The 16150-nt window shown below is 44.3% G+C and overlaps 1 protein-coding gene across 2 annotated transcripts in view; it reads right to left on the bottom strand.

The window, feature by feature from the left end:
* LOC118788995 (collagen alpha-2(IV) chain-like) overlaps window positions 1-16150 on the bottom strand; it is an 87410-nt gene that overhangs the window by 21992 nt on the left and 49268 nt on the right. Inside the window, exons 5-24 of one of the 2 annotated variants that reach the window (XM_036545255.1) lie at window positions 8440-8574; window positions 8307-8351; window positions 7735-7851; window positions 7367-7435; window positions 7161-7196; window positions 7025-7078; window positions 6881-6916; window positions 6711-6752; window positions 6569-6640; window positions 6241-6285; window positions 5973-6020; window positions 5839-5874; window positions 5694-5738; window positions 5049-5100; window positions 4728-4844; window positions 4501-4647; window positions 4214-4285; window positions 2442-2593; window positions 1671-1743; window positions 314-420 (exon numbers count right to left, since the gene is read on the bottom strand). In XM_036545255.1, the coding sequence (XP_036401148.1) occupies window positions 314-420; window positions 1671-1743; window positions 2442-2593; window positions 4214-4285; window positions 4501-4647; window positions 4728-4844; window positions 5049-5100; window positions 5694-5738; window positions 5839-5874; window positions 5973-6020; window positions 6241-6285; window positions 6569-6640; window positions 6711-6752; window positions 6881-6916; window positions 7025-7078; window positions 7161-7196; window positions 7367-7435; window positions 7735-7851; window positions 8307-8351; window positions 8440-8574 (1500 nt within the window). Of the gene's footprint in view, window positions 1-313; window positions 421-1670; window positions 1744-2441; window positions 2594-4213; window positions 4286-4500; window positions 4648-4727; window positions 4845-5048; window positions 5101-5693; window positions 5739-5838; window positions 5875-5972; window positions 6021-6240; window positions 6286-6568; window positions 6641-6710; window positions 6753-6880; window positions 6917-7024; window positions 7079-7160; window positions 7197-7366; window positions 7436-7734; window positions 7852-8306; window positions 8352-8439; window positions 8575-16150 lie in introns of those variants that run through there. The other variant, XM_036545256.1, reaches the window with a different exon arrangement.

Here is a 16150-nt window from a genome sequence, read left to right as displayed (position 1 = left end):
AAAGAAATAACAGGACAGGGCGGACTCCAGGTTCAGACATTACCTAATACACATGCAGTAATAATACACACCCTGAGAGAGTGTCACATTAAGGTGCTTTACACTGTCCTGATGTTCCCTGGCCAGTCTACACCCCCCCCCCACAAGCTTCCATAAAATCATTTGCATAAACCCAACGGGTGGGATTGTTTTCAGTTTCTAACCATATGAGAGAATAAGAAATACAGCCCAGAAACTGTGATGACTAAGGCACTAAGGCACTAAGGCTACGGTGGAGTTTGTAGATAATTTAGGGGATTGGACCAGCACTCACTGGAGGACCACGTATTCCAGGGGCTCCTGGAAGCCCCACTGGCCCAGGCTGACCACTGTCTCCTCGGTCACCTGTTGCACCCGAGTTCCCTGGGTCTCCAGGTGATCCTGTAATTTCGATACACAAATGATTTTTAAGACCTCACCCAAACATTATAGACATGTAGCGGGGAAAGTAGAAGGCTATGTGTCCTACCTAAAACCACTGAGATGCATTCTGAGAAGCTAGCACTATGGGTCCTGTAGTTTCAGGAGAGACAACACTTTTCAACCTTTGAAAAGACATTCCTCTGTCCTGCCATTGTTTGGAAAAGCGCAGGTTCATGAAAAAGTTTGTAATGTCATTCCTAGCACTGTAATGTAGCTCAAGCTGATCAAAGATCTGGATGATGGGTATGTAGTTGAAAATGCATTTTTGGTCTTCAAGAAATGAAAATACTCCGACACTAAACTATGGATTAGCTTTTAACTGTGTGACTCGAGCATGGCTCTAGAATTCAAGGCATGGGGCATCCACCTAGTTTGAGTCTGCTTAACCCTTTCAATCCAAGGCAAATCCCACATCTCATTTCTTAAAATCTTTTCAAGAATGTCTAACATGTCTTATAAGCTATGGCCTATTATCACCCTGGGCAGCACCTGAGTACTTCTCATTCTTAAAGGACTCGCCAGCCTTGCCTACTCACTTTTTAAAAAGAGAGTAATAAAAAATAGCTCTGAGGGTTGCACCAACCACAGCTTTAAGTGAAAGGAAAATCTGTGCTGTAGCATATCTGAACAAAAAAAAATCCACAGACAGATGGACAAAACATAAGCACACACAAATTAAATAAGCTCCATAAAGTTTCACAGAATTAGGCGCTTGAGGCACTGGTATAGCACGCATATCTGTGAGGTATATGCATTGGACAGGGGTAAAGAAGCCCTTAGCCATGCCAATGCTCTTGACTGCTTCATGTCAAACTGCTTTACTTGCTTTTTAGCATTTCATCTTCACAGTGGAGGTGCATTACATTTCTTTTGGCCATAACTTCAAAAAAATTCATTAGTAGCTGAGGTGCTACCTATTTTCGCCAGCTTGTGTGATGCCAGGATACACCTAGCTTAGAAACAGTGATTTAAGATCCTGGTAGAATGCCTGCTGCTTTGAGTGGATGCCAGAGAGTTGATCACTCTCTCAAGATGCCCCTAAAACAGCATCCAGCAGATGCATGGGGCAGTCGGGACCTTTCATTAGTGCCATGGAGTGTGACACCTGCTCTTTAAGATGGGCACAGGTAACCAGCATATCAAGAGACTACAGTAAATCAAAAGAGAGGGGAGGATGGGATGGGGTAGATGTCACAAGTGACACCCACCTTTCTCTGTAGCTTCTTGTGGGTCACCTTTCCTGCCCTTGGGACCAGGTAGACCATGTGGGCCTGGGAGCCCCTGTGGAAAAAGGCATAGTAAGGAACAGTCCAAAATGCAGAAGAGGATTAGGTCAGAGAGGGGATCACTGGGGATCCTGTCCCAAATGCAGAATGAGCCCTTCAGCCTAAGACACTCTGAGCTGTGTCTGGGCAGTGTTGTTAGCCGGCAGTAATCAGGTGTCCACAGTGGTGGAACATAACTAGTTCCACTCCACTGAGGATGGGTGAGTTACATGGGCCAGAGTTACCTCTTCACACTGGTCAGTGGCACTCTGTAACAAATTTTAGAGAGCCTGTACATTCCTCAAATGATGTCATGGCTACCCTCTGTTTGATGTTTGGCACTTGCCAGAAGACTGTATTTGCTGTGTTTCCACAATCCTAGGAGAGTGAAGAATGATGCTGCAATCAAGGTAAAGTGCTAATAGCACTGCTATTCCTTTAATCAGGGATAAAAAGGAAAACTGGTAGGACAGAGGAAAGAGACTCACTGACATTTGGAGGAAGTACAGGAACAGCCAGGTATTGATGGAGCCAGGGGAACACCACTTTACTGTTGAAGTTAAAGGCATATCTCATGGTGCTCAAAACTCACTAGTATTTTAGGACCAACAGGAACACCTTAATTTGCATACAGATTACAGCTTCCTGTAATTGTTGAAAGGTCCAAATTTTTATGTTGAAAAATGTGTGGTTTAATTTCAGTGTGTCTCTTACAGCTTGTCCATTGATCCCACGTGGTCCAGTTTCACCCTGGTCACCTGATTGGCCCCACTCGCCCGACATTCCTGGGGCACCATGTTCACCTGCTGGACCTGGAGGGCCTGGTTGGGAATGGATGACGCTGCACTGGCACAGCCCCGCATTGCCTGAAAAAGCAGCATGAGTACCCTGAATCCAGACTCACTCCTCCACAAGCCAGGATTCAGTCATTTCTCATAATCCTGCTGAAAGAGCAGCATGAGTCTCCTGAATCCAGACTCACTCACCCCTCACTAAGTATAAATTCTTATTTTGAAATACAACATATTACCTAATTTTACGAAGCACACCTGAAAGTTTTACATTCCCTGTACACCTACCCACCTGTGTGTCATTACATTTGCCCATGCACAACAAAGCTTTTTTCATTTTTCATTAACTATGAAGTGTGCCTCCAGACCTCTTTGTTCTTTCATTTTGTAGTTTCAGAAAATGAACACAATGTTCCCAATATCCACTGAATAAAATCATCTCTAGTGAGGCTGGTGATGAACTGCTCCTTTTGACATAAAATGTATCAAACTATAAAATGTCCAGGTTACAGAGTTTTGTTACTGACTTCTAGAAAAATGCCTTCCCCCCATTCAAAATTGCCAGCTGCACATTAGGCTTTCCACAACCTATAGTGTGCAGAAGCACTGCAACACTGCAGATGTAGTCCTCTGATCCTCTGATACCTGCACAGTGCTTTTTTGCACTCCAGGTGCAGTGAGTGCCAGCTGGTGGATAAGCTCAACTCCACTGACGTACTGATGACAAGCAACCAGTAAGGCCCTGATGGATCACAGGGTCCCTAAGAGTGGGAAGATGAAACGCTATACAACCCACCCCTATCCCCATCAGAATGATGCCAGTTTATTCTGCTGCTATGAGTTCCCAGTCATGGTAGCTAAAGATTTGACCCAACCTGAACTCAAGATGATAGCCACTTCCCCATAGCACCCCATTCCTGTAGTTTCATATTGATCCAAAAGAAGCATACATAGCTATGACACATTTGTATGTGGGAAGCTTCTTGTTAAATCAGTTTCAAGATGAGAATAAAAAAAGAATTTCACACACATGCTATTGCACAATGTTAGCAAGCTGGAATGTGCCTTTTCACCAAATAAAAGCACTAAGTAATAGAACCAAATACCATGACAATACCGGGAGCAGAGATCTGACAGAAAAATGTAAATAATTTGCATCAACTGTCCTAATACCCATTAATCCATGGAAGGTCAATAATAAAATTAAATGAAAAGAAAAACAAAAAAAGCACTATCAGAGCTCCAAAGACCAAACTCATCTCTTCCCACAATTCTTTGCTCAAATGAGATCCCTTGTTATGCTTTGTATTCTCTGAAGTCAGTTTTTAATCTACTTTGAAATAACTCCATTTATTCCTACTGATTTCAGTTTTATAATGAGTTTCTCATGCAGCACTTTGTGAAGCCTTTTTTTAAAAAATCCAAATTTGATTTGACACATTTTGCGCTTTTGAAGAAGTCAAAAAAGATCTCTTGAGCACAATCTCTCTGCAAAGGGTCTTTCTAATGAGTCATTATCTACAAATAAAGAACTAAAGTTTCATACAGTGCTTGTGGAACATTAGTGTGTTTGAACATTACATAATAGAACCCTTACAGGATATTAAAATATATAAATAATCGAAATTCATGTCTGTAGTCACTTTGTTGCCATGGTGAATGATGACACTCCACACAATGCAGCAGAAGTCTTACCTTTGTCTCCTTTGATCCCCACAGGGCCTGGCTGACCTCTTATACCTTGTGGGCCTCTAAACTCATTTTCCCCTGGAGGTGAAAAAGCCCCACAAAGCAAAGCTCTCAGCCAACATTGGATTCAGCTCCAAAAATCTGGTAATACCATTTATCATTCCATACAACTCTATTACATCTACTGGGAGCCCTGGGTCACATGTTATGTCCCTCTATAACCTCCTGCAAAGATTTCCTCACTGTATGGGGGCACAGTACCAATATGCAGGTAAGCACTGATTTTTACTTACATGATCCTTTTGGTCCGGGAGGCCCTCGGAGTCCAGGCAATCCATTGTAACCAGGTGGACCAGGCAGTATGGCGGGTAACCCCGGGTCACCATCAGGACCCTTGGACCCCTTGAACCCCTTGGGTCCATATGGGCTAAAGTCAAACACTGTGGATAAGAGGGGGTATGTTGGTGTGAACAGCTGGGTTCTTCTGTAACCTGAGCAGAGGAGTTGGCATTGTCCTTACCAAACTGTTCACCATCGGGCTCGGCTGAAGGTCCGGGGAGTCCTGGGATACCTTGTTTCCCCTTCTCCCCCCTCTCTCCCTGGGCACCAGGCTCTCCGCGAGGGCCAGGGGGCCCCTCTGGATGTTCATAAATACACCAATCGTGACACCATGACCATCATGGCATGTTCAGTGCATGCTCCCTTCATTAATTGGCCATATTCCATGTGATTTGGGGCGCTAAGGCATTATGACTGGCTGTAGTGATGTGAGTTCCTCACTTGGTGATGGGGTTAGGGTTGGGTTGATTTCACTCGTTATTTATTTATTTGTTCAATATACCTGTTACTGGGCCTCCGAGAGATATATAGACTCCTGGTTCTCCTCTCTTGCCCTGAAAATTCACACACTTGTCAATTGCTGCAACACAACACGAGACACAATATCTACACAGACCTGATGGACACACCCCCTTCCACTGGAGTCCCCTTCAGCAGTATGTAGCTTCCTGGGTCTGGCACACAGATTTAGGAACTTCTCTTGCTCTCCTAGCGCCACTTAAGGAAACTGGGCTGTGGTAACTAAGATATTTACTGTCATGCCTGCAGAATTCATCTTTGCGATGCTATTTGCAAATGTATTATGAGTATACGGTAATTCTTGCCCTGTTTCTTTGAGTCATAACAGCACCCCCTGCTGGCGGTACATTTCTCACTGATTTGATTTCCTATAAAATCACAATGTGACTGGCTACAATAGGAGGAAGGAAGAGTGTGGAGTCAATGCACAAACTTAATCATCTTCTGTGTTTTTAAAAAAAGAGCAATAATGAACATTACATGAACAGACTTCAAATTCTCCTGGGTGAGTGAGGTTTCATGAAGCCTTAAATGGATGGAATTGCTATATATGATCCGTAATTCAGTGATGTAATTGCAATTTCAAGTCTTTTTTGGCTAAAATGTAAATGTTAAATTCTGGGCAAACCTTGGGTCCGTCTGCTCCACTGCGTCCAGGTTCTCCTGCATCCCCCTGAAATGAGAGGGACAGACACAGTTCTTAGTGATGTATACTCTCCCACCCTCCCTTCTGCATCAGAAAGGCACAATAACAAGTCCCTCTGCTGACATACCCTCTCTCCTGGCTCCCCATCCAAACCGGGGCTTCCCTGGAGTAAAACACACAATGTGTTTTTTTATCGAGGAAATACCAGCATCAAAATGTCACCAGTAAAAAATAAGAGCTGTAAAGAAATGGGTAACTTACTCGTTGCCCGGTATATCCAATCATGCCAGGCTCTCCTCTGTTATCGGCCTGAAACACAGACACAGCTCAAAGCGCAGTCCTGCTGAAATGCTACAAACACACACAACAACAGAAAGTACGCCGGCACTGAGGAGCCCCAGGTATAAGAACCAGAAGGGGTGGATTATTGTTATGGCATCTAGCAGTTTGGCATGTCTACTGTGTGTACAAATTGAGTTTACTAGAAAGCAATTATTCTGTGAATCTGTAATAAACTGTGAACACTCACCAAATCTCCCCTTCCACCTTTCAACCCCTTCTCACCCTTACTACCCTGTTAAGACAAAAGCAGCAACATGCCAGCACTAATCACATGATCCCCCATCACAACATCAGTGTCTGCTCTGTACATGAAGTACAGCCCTACAACTTTTAACCTCTGCCCCACCATGAACGGCAGGTTCAGTTGTGCAGTAGCTACAACGAAGAGTGTTATTTTTGCTTTATGAACCTTACCCTGATATTATCAAACCTCTTTCGAAGGACCTTGCTCTATTTTAAGGAAAAGAAGAAAAGAAAAGAGAGGGTGCAGGTGAAGCTGACAGAGCAGTCCTTACCGGGGGACCGGAGAGGGAAGACGAGTGAGGATAGGTGGTGTTCCCTGGGGGCCCCGGCTCTCCAGGATCCCCCTGTGGTGACAGACAGCAGTTAAATGATGGGAACATTGGAGGTGGTTTTGGGCGATGAAACTGCACTCACCTGATCTCCTTTCTGTCCCTTCAGTGTTTTGGTCATTGTACCCTGAGGGAAACACCATTTAGCATGGATTTAACACCATTTAAGTGCATCATAGCAACTTTTATGTGAGAAAACCCTCTTGAGGTATGTCATGTCAGATAAGGAAGCAGATATCTGATGAGAAGCCCTACCTTTGGTCCTGGGGGGCCAGGAGGTCCAGGAGGGCCCTGCAGGTGAAATGAATGAATTAGAGGACATGTTTGTCACTCAAATGAAAAAAAAGGATAGAGAACAAGGGGCAGGGGTGGGGGTGGGGGTGACAGACAGACACTCACCTGTGGTCCTGCAAGGCCTGGCCTTCCCATCATACCTGGATTACCATAGGGGCCCTGGGAGGAGAGAGAGAGAGAGAAAGATTGTATACCGTTCCTCCTAGTTGAGTTAGTGGTAACCAGAAAAATAACCACTCACTGAGAATCCAGGGAAACCACGATCACCCAGCTCTCCCTGAAAGACACCACAGATGACAGCCTTTGATTTATCTGTGTTTACAGGACACAATGCTGCATTTCCTGCCAGCCAGGGCTTCCTGCATGTGCTTCAATCATTCCTGAAGCCCTCATTTCTTCTATTAATCACAAAAGGTAACGAAGGAGCTGCAAGCCAAGCTCCCTTACCCGAAATCGCTCCATGAACACACTGAGCTCTAGAGTATCGCCTTTCTCACCCTTTCTGCCAAGGCTACCCTGTGGAGAAAAGGAGGACAGAAAACAGAAGAGTAGCAGGAAAGACAGAGAGATACAAAGAGAGAGGAGAGAGAACAAAAGAGAAGAAGGAGGGAGAGGAGAGAAAGGAGGAGAGAGAAAGAGGGACAGAGAGAGAAAAGGACAGAGAGGGAGAGAAAGACTCAGAGAGAGGAATTGTGAAATTGCAATAAAGGACTTATGTTAATAACTGAAATTGTGTTGAAACATTTCAAACTACTGCATGTTTAACACGGCTCAGCACAAGGCTTGTGGATACTCTGTTTGAGGTACACACGTACAGGATATCCTGGGGGGCCTTCAGCACCTGGTAACCCAGGAGACCCTGCGTCGCCCCGTGTTCCATTGCAGCCATCAGCACCCGGTTTCCCGCGAGACCCCGCCTGTCCCGGGTGACCCTGAGGCACCATCACACAACAGAGACATCACAGAGAGCCATCGCTCCTCAACAGCACATACACATGCAAGTGTTAAAAAAAAAAACTAAAAATACTGAAGATTAGAGAGTACTACATGTCACACACATGATCAGTTCAATTCTAATACTTCTAAAGAAAGACACTTGAATGAGGGACTAATGGAAGATGTCAAGTTGTACACAGATGCATGAAAAGAGGATGCTGGAGATGCACCTACAAAGCACATATACTTATGCAAAGCATTATTAAATTATTAAATTTCATAACCCCTGAAAGGGCAAACACTGACAAATGTACCTAAACACTCACCTGAAACAATGTGTGCCCTAAACACAAATAAGGCATTGGTAATCCAGCCTAATCAGAGCACACGGTATTACCATTGACAATAGTGACCTTCAGCACTGATGGCCAAATGCACCAATCCTACTCACAGGAATCCCATCTGCTCCAGAGAACCCTGGAACGCCCGTCATCCCCTGTGGGCAGAGGAAGCATTGCACACATCACTAGCACTCTGTCTATGTCAAACCTCCAGAACAAAATCCCTCATCGTCTTGCACTCACCATGTCCCCTTTGGGTCCGATGATGCCTCCTTGGCCCTGGTCCCCCTTCTCACCCTTGGGCCCATACACACCAGCCTCACCCGGCTGCCCTTGCGGCCCATCATATCCCTGTGGGCCTAGGGGTCCCGGCTGACCCTGTTTCCCACACAGGACAGGCTCACATCACCCACAGATCAGGATGAGCTTGGGCTCCTCATTGGCCATTGGTTTCAAACTCCAGTGTGGAAACCACTGTCAAAATGCAACTTTAATACTCATGTGTAAATTAACATTATGTTTATAAAATAAGGCAACAGAACTAAATTCAACTGTATTCATACAATCAGCTTACAAGGTTGACAGGAAAAGGTGAGGTGGATGCAGTGTGGCTCGCCTGGTACCATAATCAGAGAAAAGGACTTTGCATTTACTCTAAAGCTTTCAGAGTATTTTACATTTTGTGTAAAAATGCAGCACCACAGAACAGCAACACTTACTGTTACACTGAAATAAAAATACTTTAAAACACAGCATTTCAGACTTTTACAAAGTGAATATGAACAAGATACTTCTATTTTGAAGAGAAAGAAGCTCCATCCAGTGCTCTTTCATAGAATTGCAGCCTCACTTGTGCTTTCTAAGAGACACAGACAACTACTCTGGGATAATGAACACTTTCACCAGTGTTCAAAAAATTGCTTATTTTTTATTGTAGCAGACCTGTAGCATAGACTGAGAATGACTATGACTTTAGCAATGTTCATGTGTCATGCAGAGAAAATATAACATATTTTGAAAGCTAAATATGTTAAATGATGGCTATAATGACAAATGGCCCATGTGTTTTTTTTTTTTGAGAATTTTTGCCCGTAAGAAATGACTTTGCTCAGTTTTAGAGCTATGCTTACCCGTGACCACAGGATGGCACTATGTCCCACTTTATTTGGTGATATCTCTAGCTTTGGCTCATGAGAACACTGCTCTCTGCTGCCACCTAGTGGCTAGCTGTGTGGGAAAATACTCTTCACTTGCGGGAAATATACAACAGAAATGTTGTGGCTAAAAAAATCATCGCTTGGCACACAATTATTTAGAGCCAGAGGTGTGTGTACGGCAAGAGGTAACTTCCCCATTGCCATGCCATGTTTCTCTTTTCTCAGATGTGAGCATCTCTTCTGATCAGCACTTCCACCTGCATCTATGAGGGAGGAACAGAGCATGTTCTCTCATTCAGCAATCCCTGCTAATCCCGAGAAATGTGTCCATTACCTCAAATCATACTCCAAACTCCAGTCTTCCAATTCTTCTTGCCCGATACGTTCAGATAAGCTTTCAGGCAAAAAGGGCAGGTGAGTCACAAGGAAAAGAAGCCATTTTGGTGCAGAGGCTCTGGGAAGCTTTGCAGTATATTATACTCTTTGCTCTACAAACTCCCTGGGGAGAGCTTGTGCTTTGTGAGTTGTTGTGAGGGTTATTTCATGGCCGCTGGAAATTGCACAGTAAGCAGACAGTGTGATAACGCAGTTCTATTGGGAGCAGAGAACACCCGTGTAATTGACTGATGACTGCTGCGCTGTGTGCATGTCATTGTGTCAGATTATGCCATTTAACACACCATTAGCACAGTCACTTTAGTGTACAGCCACTCCATCAATTACAGGGGTGCCTTCCAGTCTAGTCTGCCCTACAAACCAGGAAGGTCAAGTGCTTTGTCCTCCACACCAGCTTCAGACTTTAGGCTGGCCAGATATTAGTTCTGTCTATATGCCATTTTCACTGTATGTTCTGATTTCTTTAAGTGCAGCAATGAAATGCAGTCCTCTCTTTAATGTGGCTCTCCTGTGCATAAGCAAACAGTACCACTCTTCATTTGTATTCTTCATGCGCTCTCGTAACACTGTCATGTTCTGCTGTTATTTAAGCTAGACTTCAATATTCTGTTAAATCCGTGGTCTAAAAGTCCAGTGGTTCTCAAGGTTTTTGGGTCGCAGAGTAGTTAACAGGTGGAAAATTAGAACCACTCGTCAGACACTTACTGAAATTAGTCATAATCTATTTAAGCATAAAATCAACAAAACAAACAGCTAAAAGAGCTGCAAGCAAACATAACAAGGAATCGAGCCTCTTAAAACTCTGAAAAAAAACATGCATACATTGAAAACAACTTGCAACTCCCAACATTAATGTAATAACAGAGCCTCCACTCTGGAATCCCAGACGATCAGACATACAAGAGCTTCACTGAGAGAGGACAGTAAGCTTCTATAAAGCCATAAACCAACAGTCCAGACTTTGCTCTTACAGACAAACACCTGATCCTGGCTCAGTTCAGATAGTCACACAGCAGACCAGAGACACATTCACAATGAAGCAAACACGCAATGCATTTGAATCTGGTTGGAGCTGTGGGAGTGCAGGTTACTGATATAGAGTAAGTTAGGCTGCGTTACTGCAGGTTACTGATATAGAGTAAGTTAGACTGGGTTACTGCAGGTTACTGATATAGAGTAAGTTAGGCTGGGTTATTGCAGGTTACTGATACAGAGTAAGCTATGCTGGGTATGGAATGAGCACTGGTTACTGATACAGAGTGGTTGTATGGGCAGCAGTGTGGTGTAAAGGTAAGGAACAGCAGTGTGGTGTAGCAGTAAGGACCAGCAGTGTGGTGTAGTGGTAAGAAGCAGGGCAGCAGTGTGGTGTAGTGGTAAGGAACATGGATCAGGGGGTAGGGGAGGGGGGATATTGACTCCTAGCACCTAAGAATCATGTGGAAAGCACCAACAATCCCTTTGGAGCAAAGCCACAGCCAGCGACCATCAAAATACAACTCTGCACAAGAGTGCTAACAGCATGAGTTTCATGTTAAAATAACAATTTACACAAGGGGAAAGGCTAACCAAATAAAACATGACTAAATAAGCAAGTAATCACACTGCAATCCATGGAGACATGTCTGAGGAGGGAGATGGAATCTGTGATGGGAGAAAGCTGTTGGTGCAAAGCATGACTGCCTTTTCCCAGTGTGGCTAAAGGCACATTGCGTCTACACATGCTGACAACAGCATTCATGCCCGTCAGAGAGTTCTTGTGGCTGTCACTGGGTCTCAAATATTCCATGGTCCTAATGGAGTGCTAACTTAAATATTGAGTGATGATAGGAAGGGTGAAAGGTCATTCTGATTAATTTGCACAGTGCTCCTTTCCATGGTCAATGCAATATTTTAAGATTTCTGGCATAAAAATTACAGAATAAAATGTATTGACTGCAGAAATCTGTTTACTTTATAAATTGGTTTAGACGTGGAAATGTTCTGCTTAATTTTCTAGCGCATCTGGAACAAATAGCATTTGGGAGTTGACATAATACTAATGTCTATGTTATTCCTAGTCACAAAAACAATATTTACTGAAGAGATTAAGAGGGCTTTATGAAAACATAGCCAATTTTCTTAGTATAGATATAGATTATTACATACTGCCTGCACAGAAGAGCGAGGTCTAGGAGATATACAGCTTTCCAAGGTAGCCTAGTATAAAGAGTTCATGTTGTATGGTGTGATCAGACATTGATCAAAAATCACATGAAAATCTCACCTTTGAAAGAGCACAGACAGGTGCAGACCAAAGGACAACTGATGATGCAGCTGAATCTTTAATTTCAGAGTGGCTTCATTCAAACTGACTGCTCCAGAAAGTTCATCGTTCTCACTTACAAGAGCATAGAGGCTTCCAGCAGATGACCTGTTTTGGCAATATAATTCCCTGTCTACGCATGTGTTGGAAATACATGATGATACTGCAAACTGTGTTGGTGTGCCAGTAAGACTTGTGAGCCAGTCCTTCCTCTGGACCTAGAAGAAAATCAAGCCCCAGTGCAGTGATGGTGATGTAGTAGGAGGAGAGGCAAGGTTTCGTGATGAAGATTTTAACCTGGCTCACTGTGGTCATTACAGATCCCACAGCTAAATGTAGCCTTTTCTGATGTGTAATGAGCATTCTATCACAAAATTGCTGCCATTTGTCACCTGGGGGGGGGTCTTACACATTGGAGCTGACTTCATCACAAAGACCTCTGCAATCCTCAAAAGGTGCTATTTAAATGTAGTTTTTATAATTAATATGGTTGATGCTGTAGTCTTTTTGTGACAAGTACACAGAATAACACAAATTGTTTTCAACGGAAAGCTTGATTTCAGGATATCCACATCCATATTTTCTTCATTTATGGCAAAAGCAAATTATTTGTACATAACATTCAGTTTTTAGCTTTTTTCTCTTTTCCTGTCCAACATTTAGACATGCAAACCGTCTCAACATTCCTAACTACATATTGACAGTACTGAGAGCTTCAGTGCAGAGCTACCCGGTACGTAATATTCCACCTTTATTGACTGCAGGGACAGGTGATACTGGGGCTCAGGCTGAGACCTACCTGTGCACAGCAGCTTTTATCTGATGGTGTTAAGTAAATCTGCAGAAAACTGGGCCTCATGTTTGGGTTCTAGTACAGACCTCTGCATGTGTTTGTGTGTGTGTCTGCCAGAAAGGGTTGGGATTGAGTGTGTCTATGTGTGTGTATCCATGTGTGTGTGTGAAAGTGTGTGTGTGTGTGTGTGTGTGCATCTGTGTGTATTTGTATGTGTTTGTGTGTATGTGTGTGAAAGTGTGCGTGTGTATATGTGTATCTGTGTGTATGTGTGTCCTCTCTGTGTGTGCCTGTTTGTATGTGAATGTGTGTGTGTGTGTGTGCATGCGCGTGTGTGTGTGTGTGGATGGAAGGGATGCGTCATGGACTGCAGGGCCCTGGTGGATCAGTGGTTGAAATACAGTTCACATGACTGCACAATACAGGGCAGAACAGCGGGTGTGTGGGTGTTAAGTTCCACGTGACCCCAAAGCCTCCTTTCTCACAGCTCTGAGACAGTGGAACAGCTCATACACAAAACAGCAGTGCGTCCCCTCAGGATATGGATGGACTCTGGCAGGGGGTCTGAGTTCCAGGACAGCACTCGGTAAACGTTGCTGCAGATCTGGGGAAATCCTCCTGACTGCTTTTGATCCTGTTTCTCACTGGAGGGCTCTTATAACAGGCGACATCTCCAGTGGGAGATGTTCGTTCTGCAAGGTTTGCTGTCTGAATTGTGGGGCATGTTTTAGTACAGTCAAGAGGGAATTCAGGACCAGGACAAAGTCATCAGAAGGTTTGGGTTCTCATTGCGGGTGGCTGAAATCCAGATGAATATTTTCAGAATGCAGAATGGGGGCTTTGTCCTTAGGGGACAATGGGGTCCTTAAGAGAGTTTGGGATAAACAAATGATTGATGATGATGATGATGGTGACACTGATGAAGATAAAGCACTTCCAACAAGGGACTCATTTATGTAGAGACAGTAGGTAACAATGAACCTTGTACAGCCTCGATTTGCATCAAGGGGCATCTCCCCCCACTATTTTGGCTCAAGTTCTTTTGTGTTTATGTGTAAGTGAGTGTGTGGAGTCTGGGATTGGATTTGCCCACAACAAACAAGCCAAGAGCAGGCCTGTAAACCAAAAAATAAAAAAGCAAATATCAGCGCAGACCACCAGAGTCCAAGCTGGCCATACACAGTTTTGTGGGATAGCGGGGCTCCACCGGGAGGTCTGCATCAGGCTGAAGCATCCACTGTGTTTTAGACAATCTACAACAAGGAATTTCTTAACCATGCAAAATGGACATATTGCCTCTGTCTGTATCTCTCTAGGTGCTTTCAGAGCCATGGAGGGCCTGCAATATCAGAATGCCCCAATGTGGCCCACCATGAATGATGCTGGGCTAGCAGAAAGCCTAGCAAGTGGGAATTACACTTCTGACATGACCTTGTTTAAGTGGACTGGAGTCCTTAGGGTCCAAATTCTCAGGCATCACTGTTAAAAGGTGGCTCAAAATATACCACAGTGGCAAACTGAAGACCTCAGTCAATGGTACAAGATCCATCCACTTGGAGTTCTGATGCTAAACCTCTCAGTTTGCAGAGTTCTGAATGTTCAGCATTAGATAACAATGCTGTCTGATGGAAACCCTGGCCTGCTCTCTGCAGAATGAGTGATAACACGGAGATTGTGGCATCCAGCCAAGAGGTGCTGCAAGCTGATGGCCTCATGCTGCCATGGGTGTGTCACTTTCAGCATCTGCAGTGCCCGCTCATGCTGTCAGAAGAAACACTGGTGGAACAAATCTTCTGAAGGTGATGCAGGTGTGGTTAACTCTGCTGTCATAAAATACTCTTTACTGTCATAAAATATGGTGAACATGCCTTTTGTGCTGAATATATACTGCGTGACGTGTTGAACTGACAAACTAAGGATTCCTGTATCAGCTCTACCAGCTGAAAACCATGGCATACCATCCCACACACTTAGTCATTGTTTCTAAGTGTCCCAGAGACTGAGAAAAATTGTGGTATGAAAACAGGATTTGTAACCAAAATTTTGCTGTTTTGATTCCCTACTTAGGCACTGCTGCTATACTCTTGGGCAAGTTACTTAACATAGAATTGCTGCAGTAAATAACCAGCTGTATAAATGGATAACATTTAAAAACTATAAACTGTATAAGTTGCTCTGGGTAATCTGCTAAATTACAATAATGTAAAAAATAACAATGTTACCGACTTCCTGGTAAAAGCCCGATCACAAGGCATTCTCCCTGCCTTTTACAGCCACACACTGCTTTAGCAGCTGCATATACTCAAAGTGACAACAGGTGTCAGGCATTGCTATGTTCCTGACCATCTTGGGTGATGGAACAGGTACCCCTGGCTCTATGGGAGTGCTGTGTATGGAGCGGGAAGAGAGGAGAGAGGAAAGAGAGGTGACAGCTCCATTTGTCCATCAAATGACACCAGCCGTCAGCAGGGCTAAGAGGGGAAATGTGAGACATTAAGGCACTGCCAGGCTGTAATGGATGCAGAGCAAGCAGGAGGACCTGTGACTGCGTCAACATACTGGGAGGAAATGACATCACTGCAGGTGAGCACACAGGAAACATTTAGAGCAGGGCTTTAGAGTAGGGAACAGGCTTCTTCAGCTAATTAATACTGCCTTTCTGTTTGTCTGTTTCCCCCCCTCTCTCTCTCCCTCTCTGTAGGTCTCTATGTCTCTCTCTCTCCCCCCCCCCCCCCCCCCCGTCTCATTCTCTCTGTCTATCTCTTTCTCTCTTGCCTCTCTCTCCCTGTCTCATGTTTGTTTGTGGCTTGTAGACTTTCTCTATGGCCTAGCTGTGCTTACTGAGTCTGTATTTGGTGAAGAATTTCTCAGTTTTTTCTCAGTCGTCTGTGGTTTCTCTTTTTCTCCCTCCCTCTTTTGTACCCTTGTGGAAATTTTAAGTGATGGTGAAGGGGGGCAAGTGGGTGCTACAGAGGAGCATTCTTTCGGGAGGGTATACAGTGGCACACTTCACGGATGGCCAGCGGCATCACACCACGAGCCAAACAGACCTGCATTTTACGGTTTCACCAAACATGTGACGTGAAAAAAGGGTGTCTTGTGCTGTTTAACATCTGCACGTTCCTCTGATTTAACGTGCTAAAAGGCGGGAAATGCCATACCACTTAGGCCTCCTGTCTGGTGTCTGCACGTGCTGCCTCCGGTGGGGAGCCCGCTGAAAGACTGGATTCATCTGCACAACGAGACAGAGCCGAGGCTTGATGGGATCTGACACCATTACCCCACAATTCTGTGCAGCATTGCAGA

Source organism: Megalops cyprinoides, chromosome 14 (assembly GCF_013368585.1).
Source record: "Megalops cyprinoides isolate fMegCyp1 chromosome 14, fMegCyp1.pri, whole genome shotgun sequence".
In the NCBI taxonomy this organism is placed as follows: Eukaryota; Metazoa; Chordata; class Actinopteri; order Elopiformes; family Megalopidae; genus Megalops; species Megalops cyprinoides.
The sequence above is the reverse complement of the archived record's forward strand: the minus strand, read 5'-3'. Positions and strand labels throughout refer to the sequence as shown.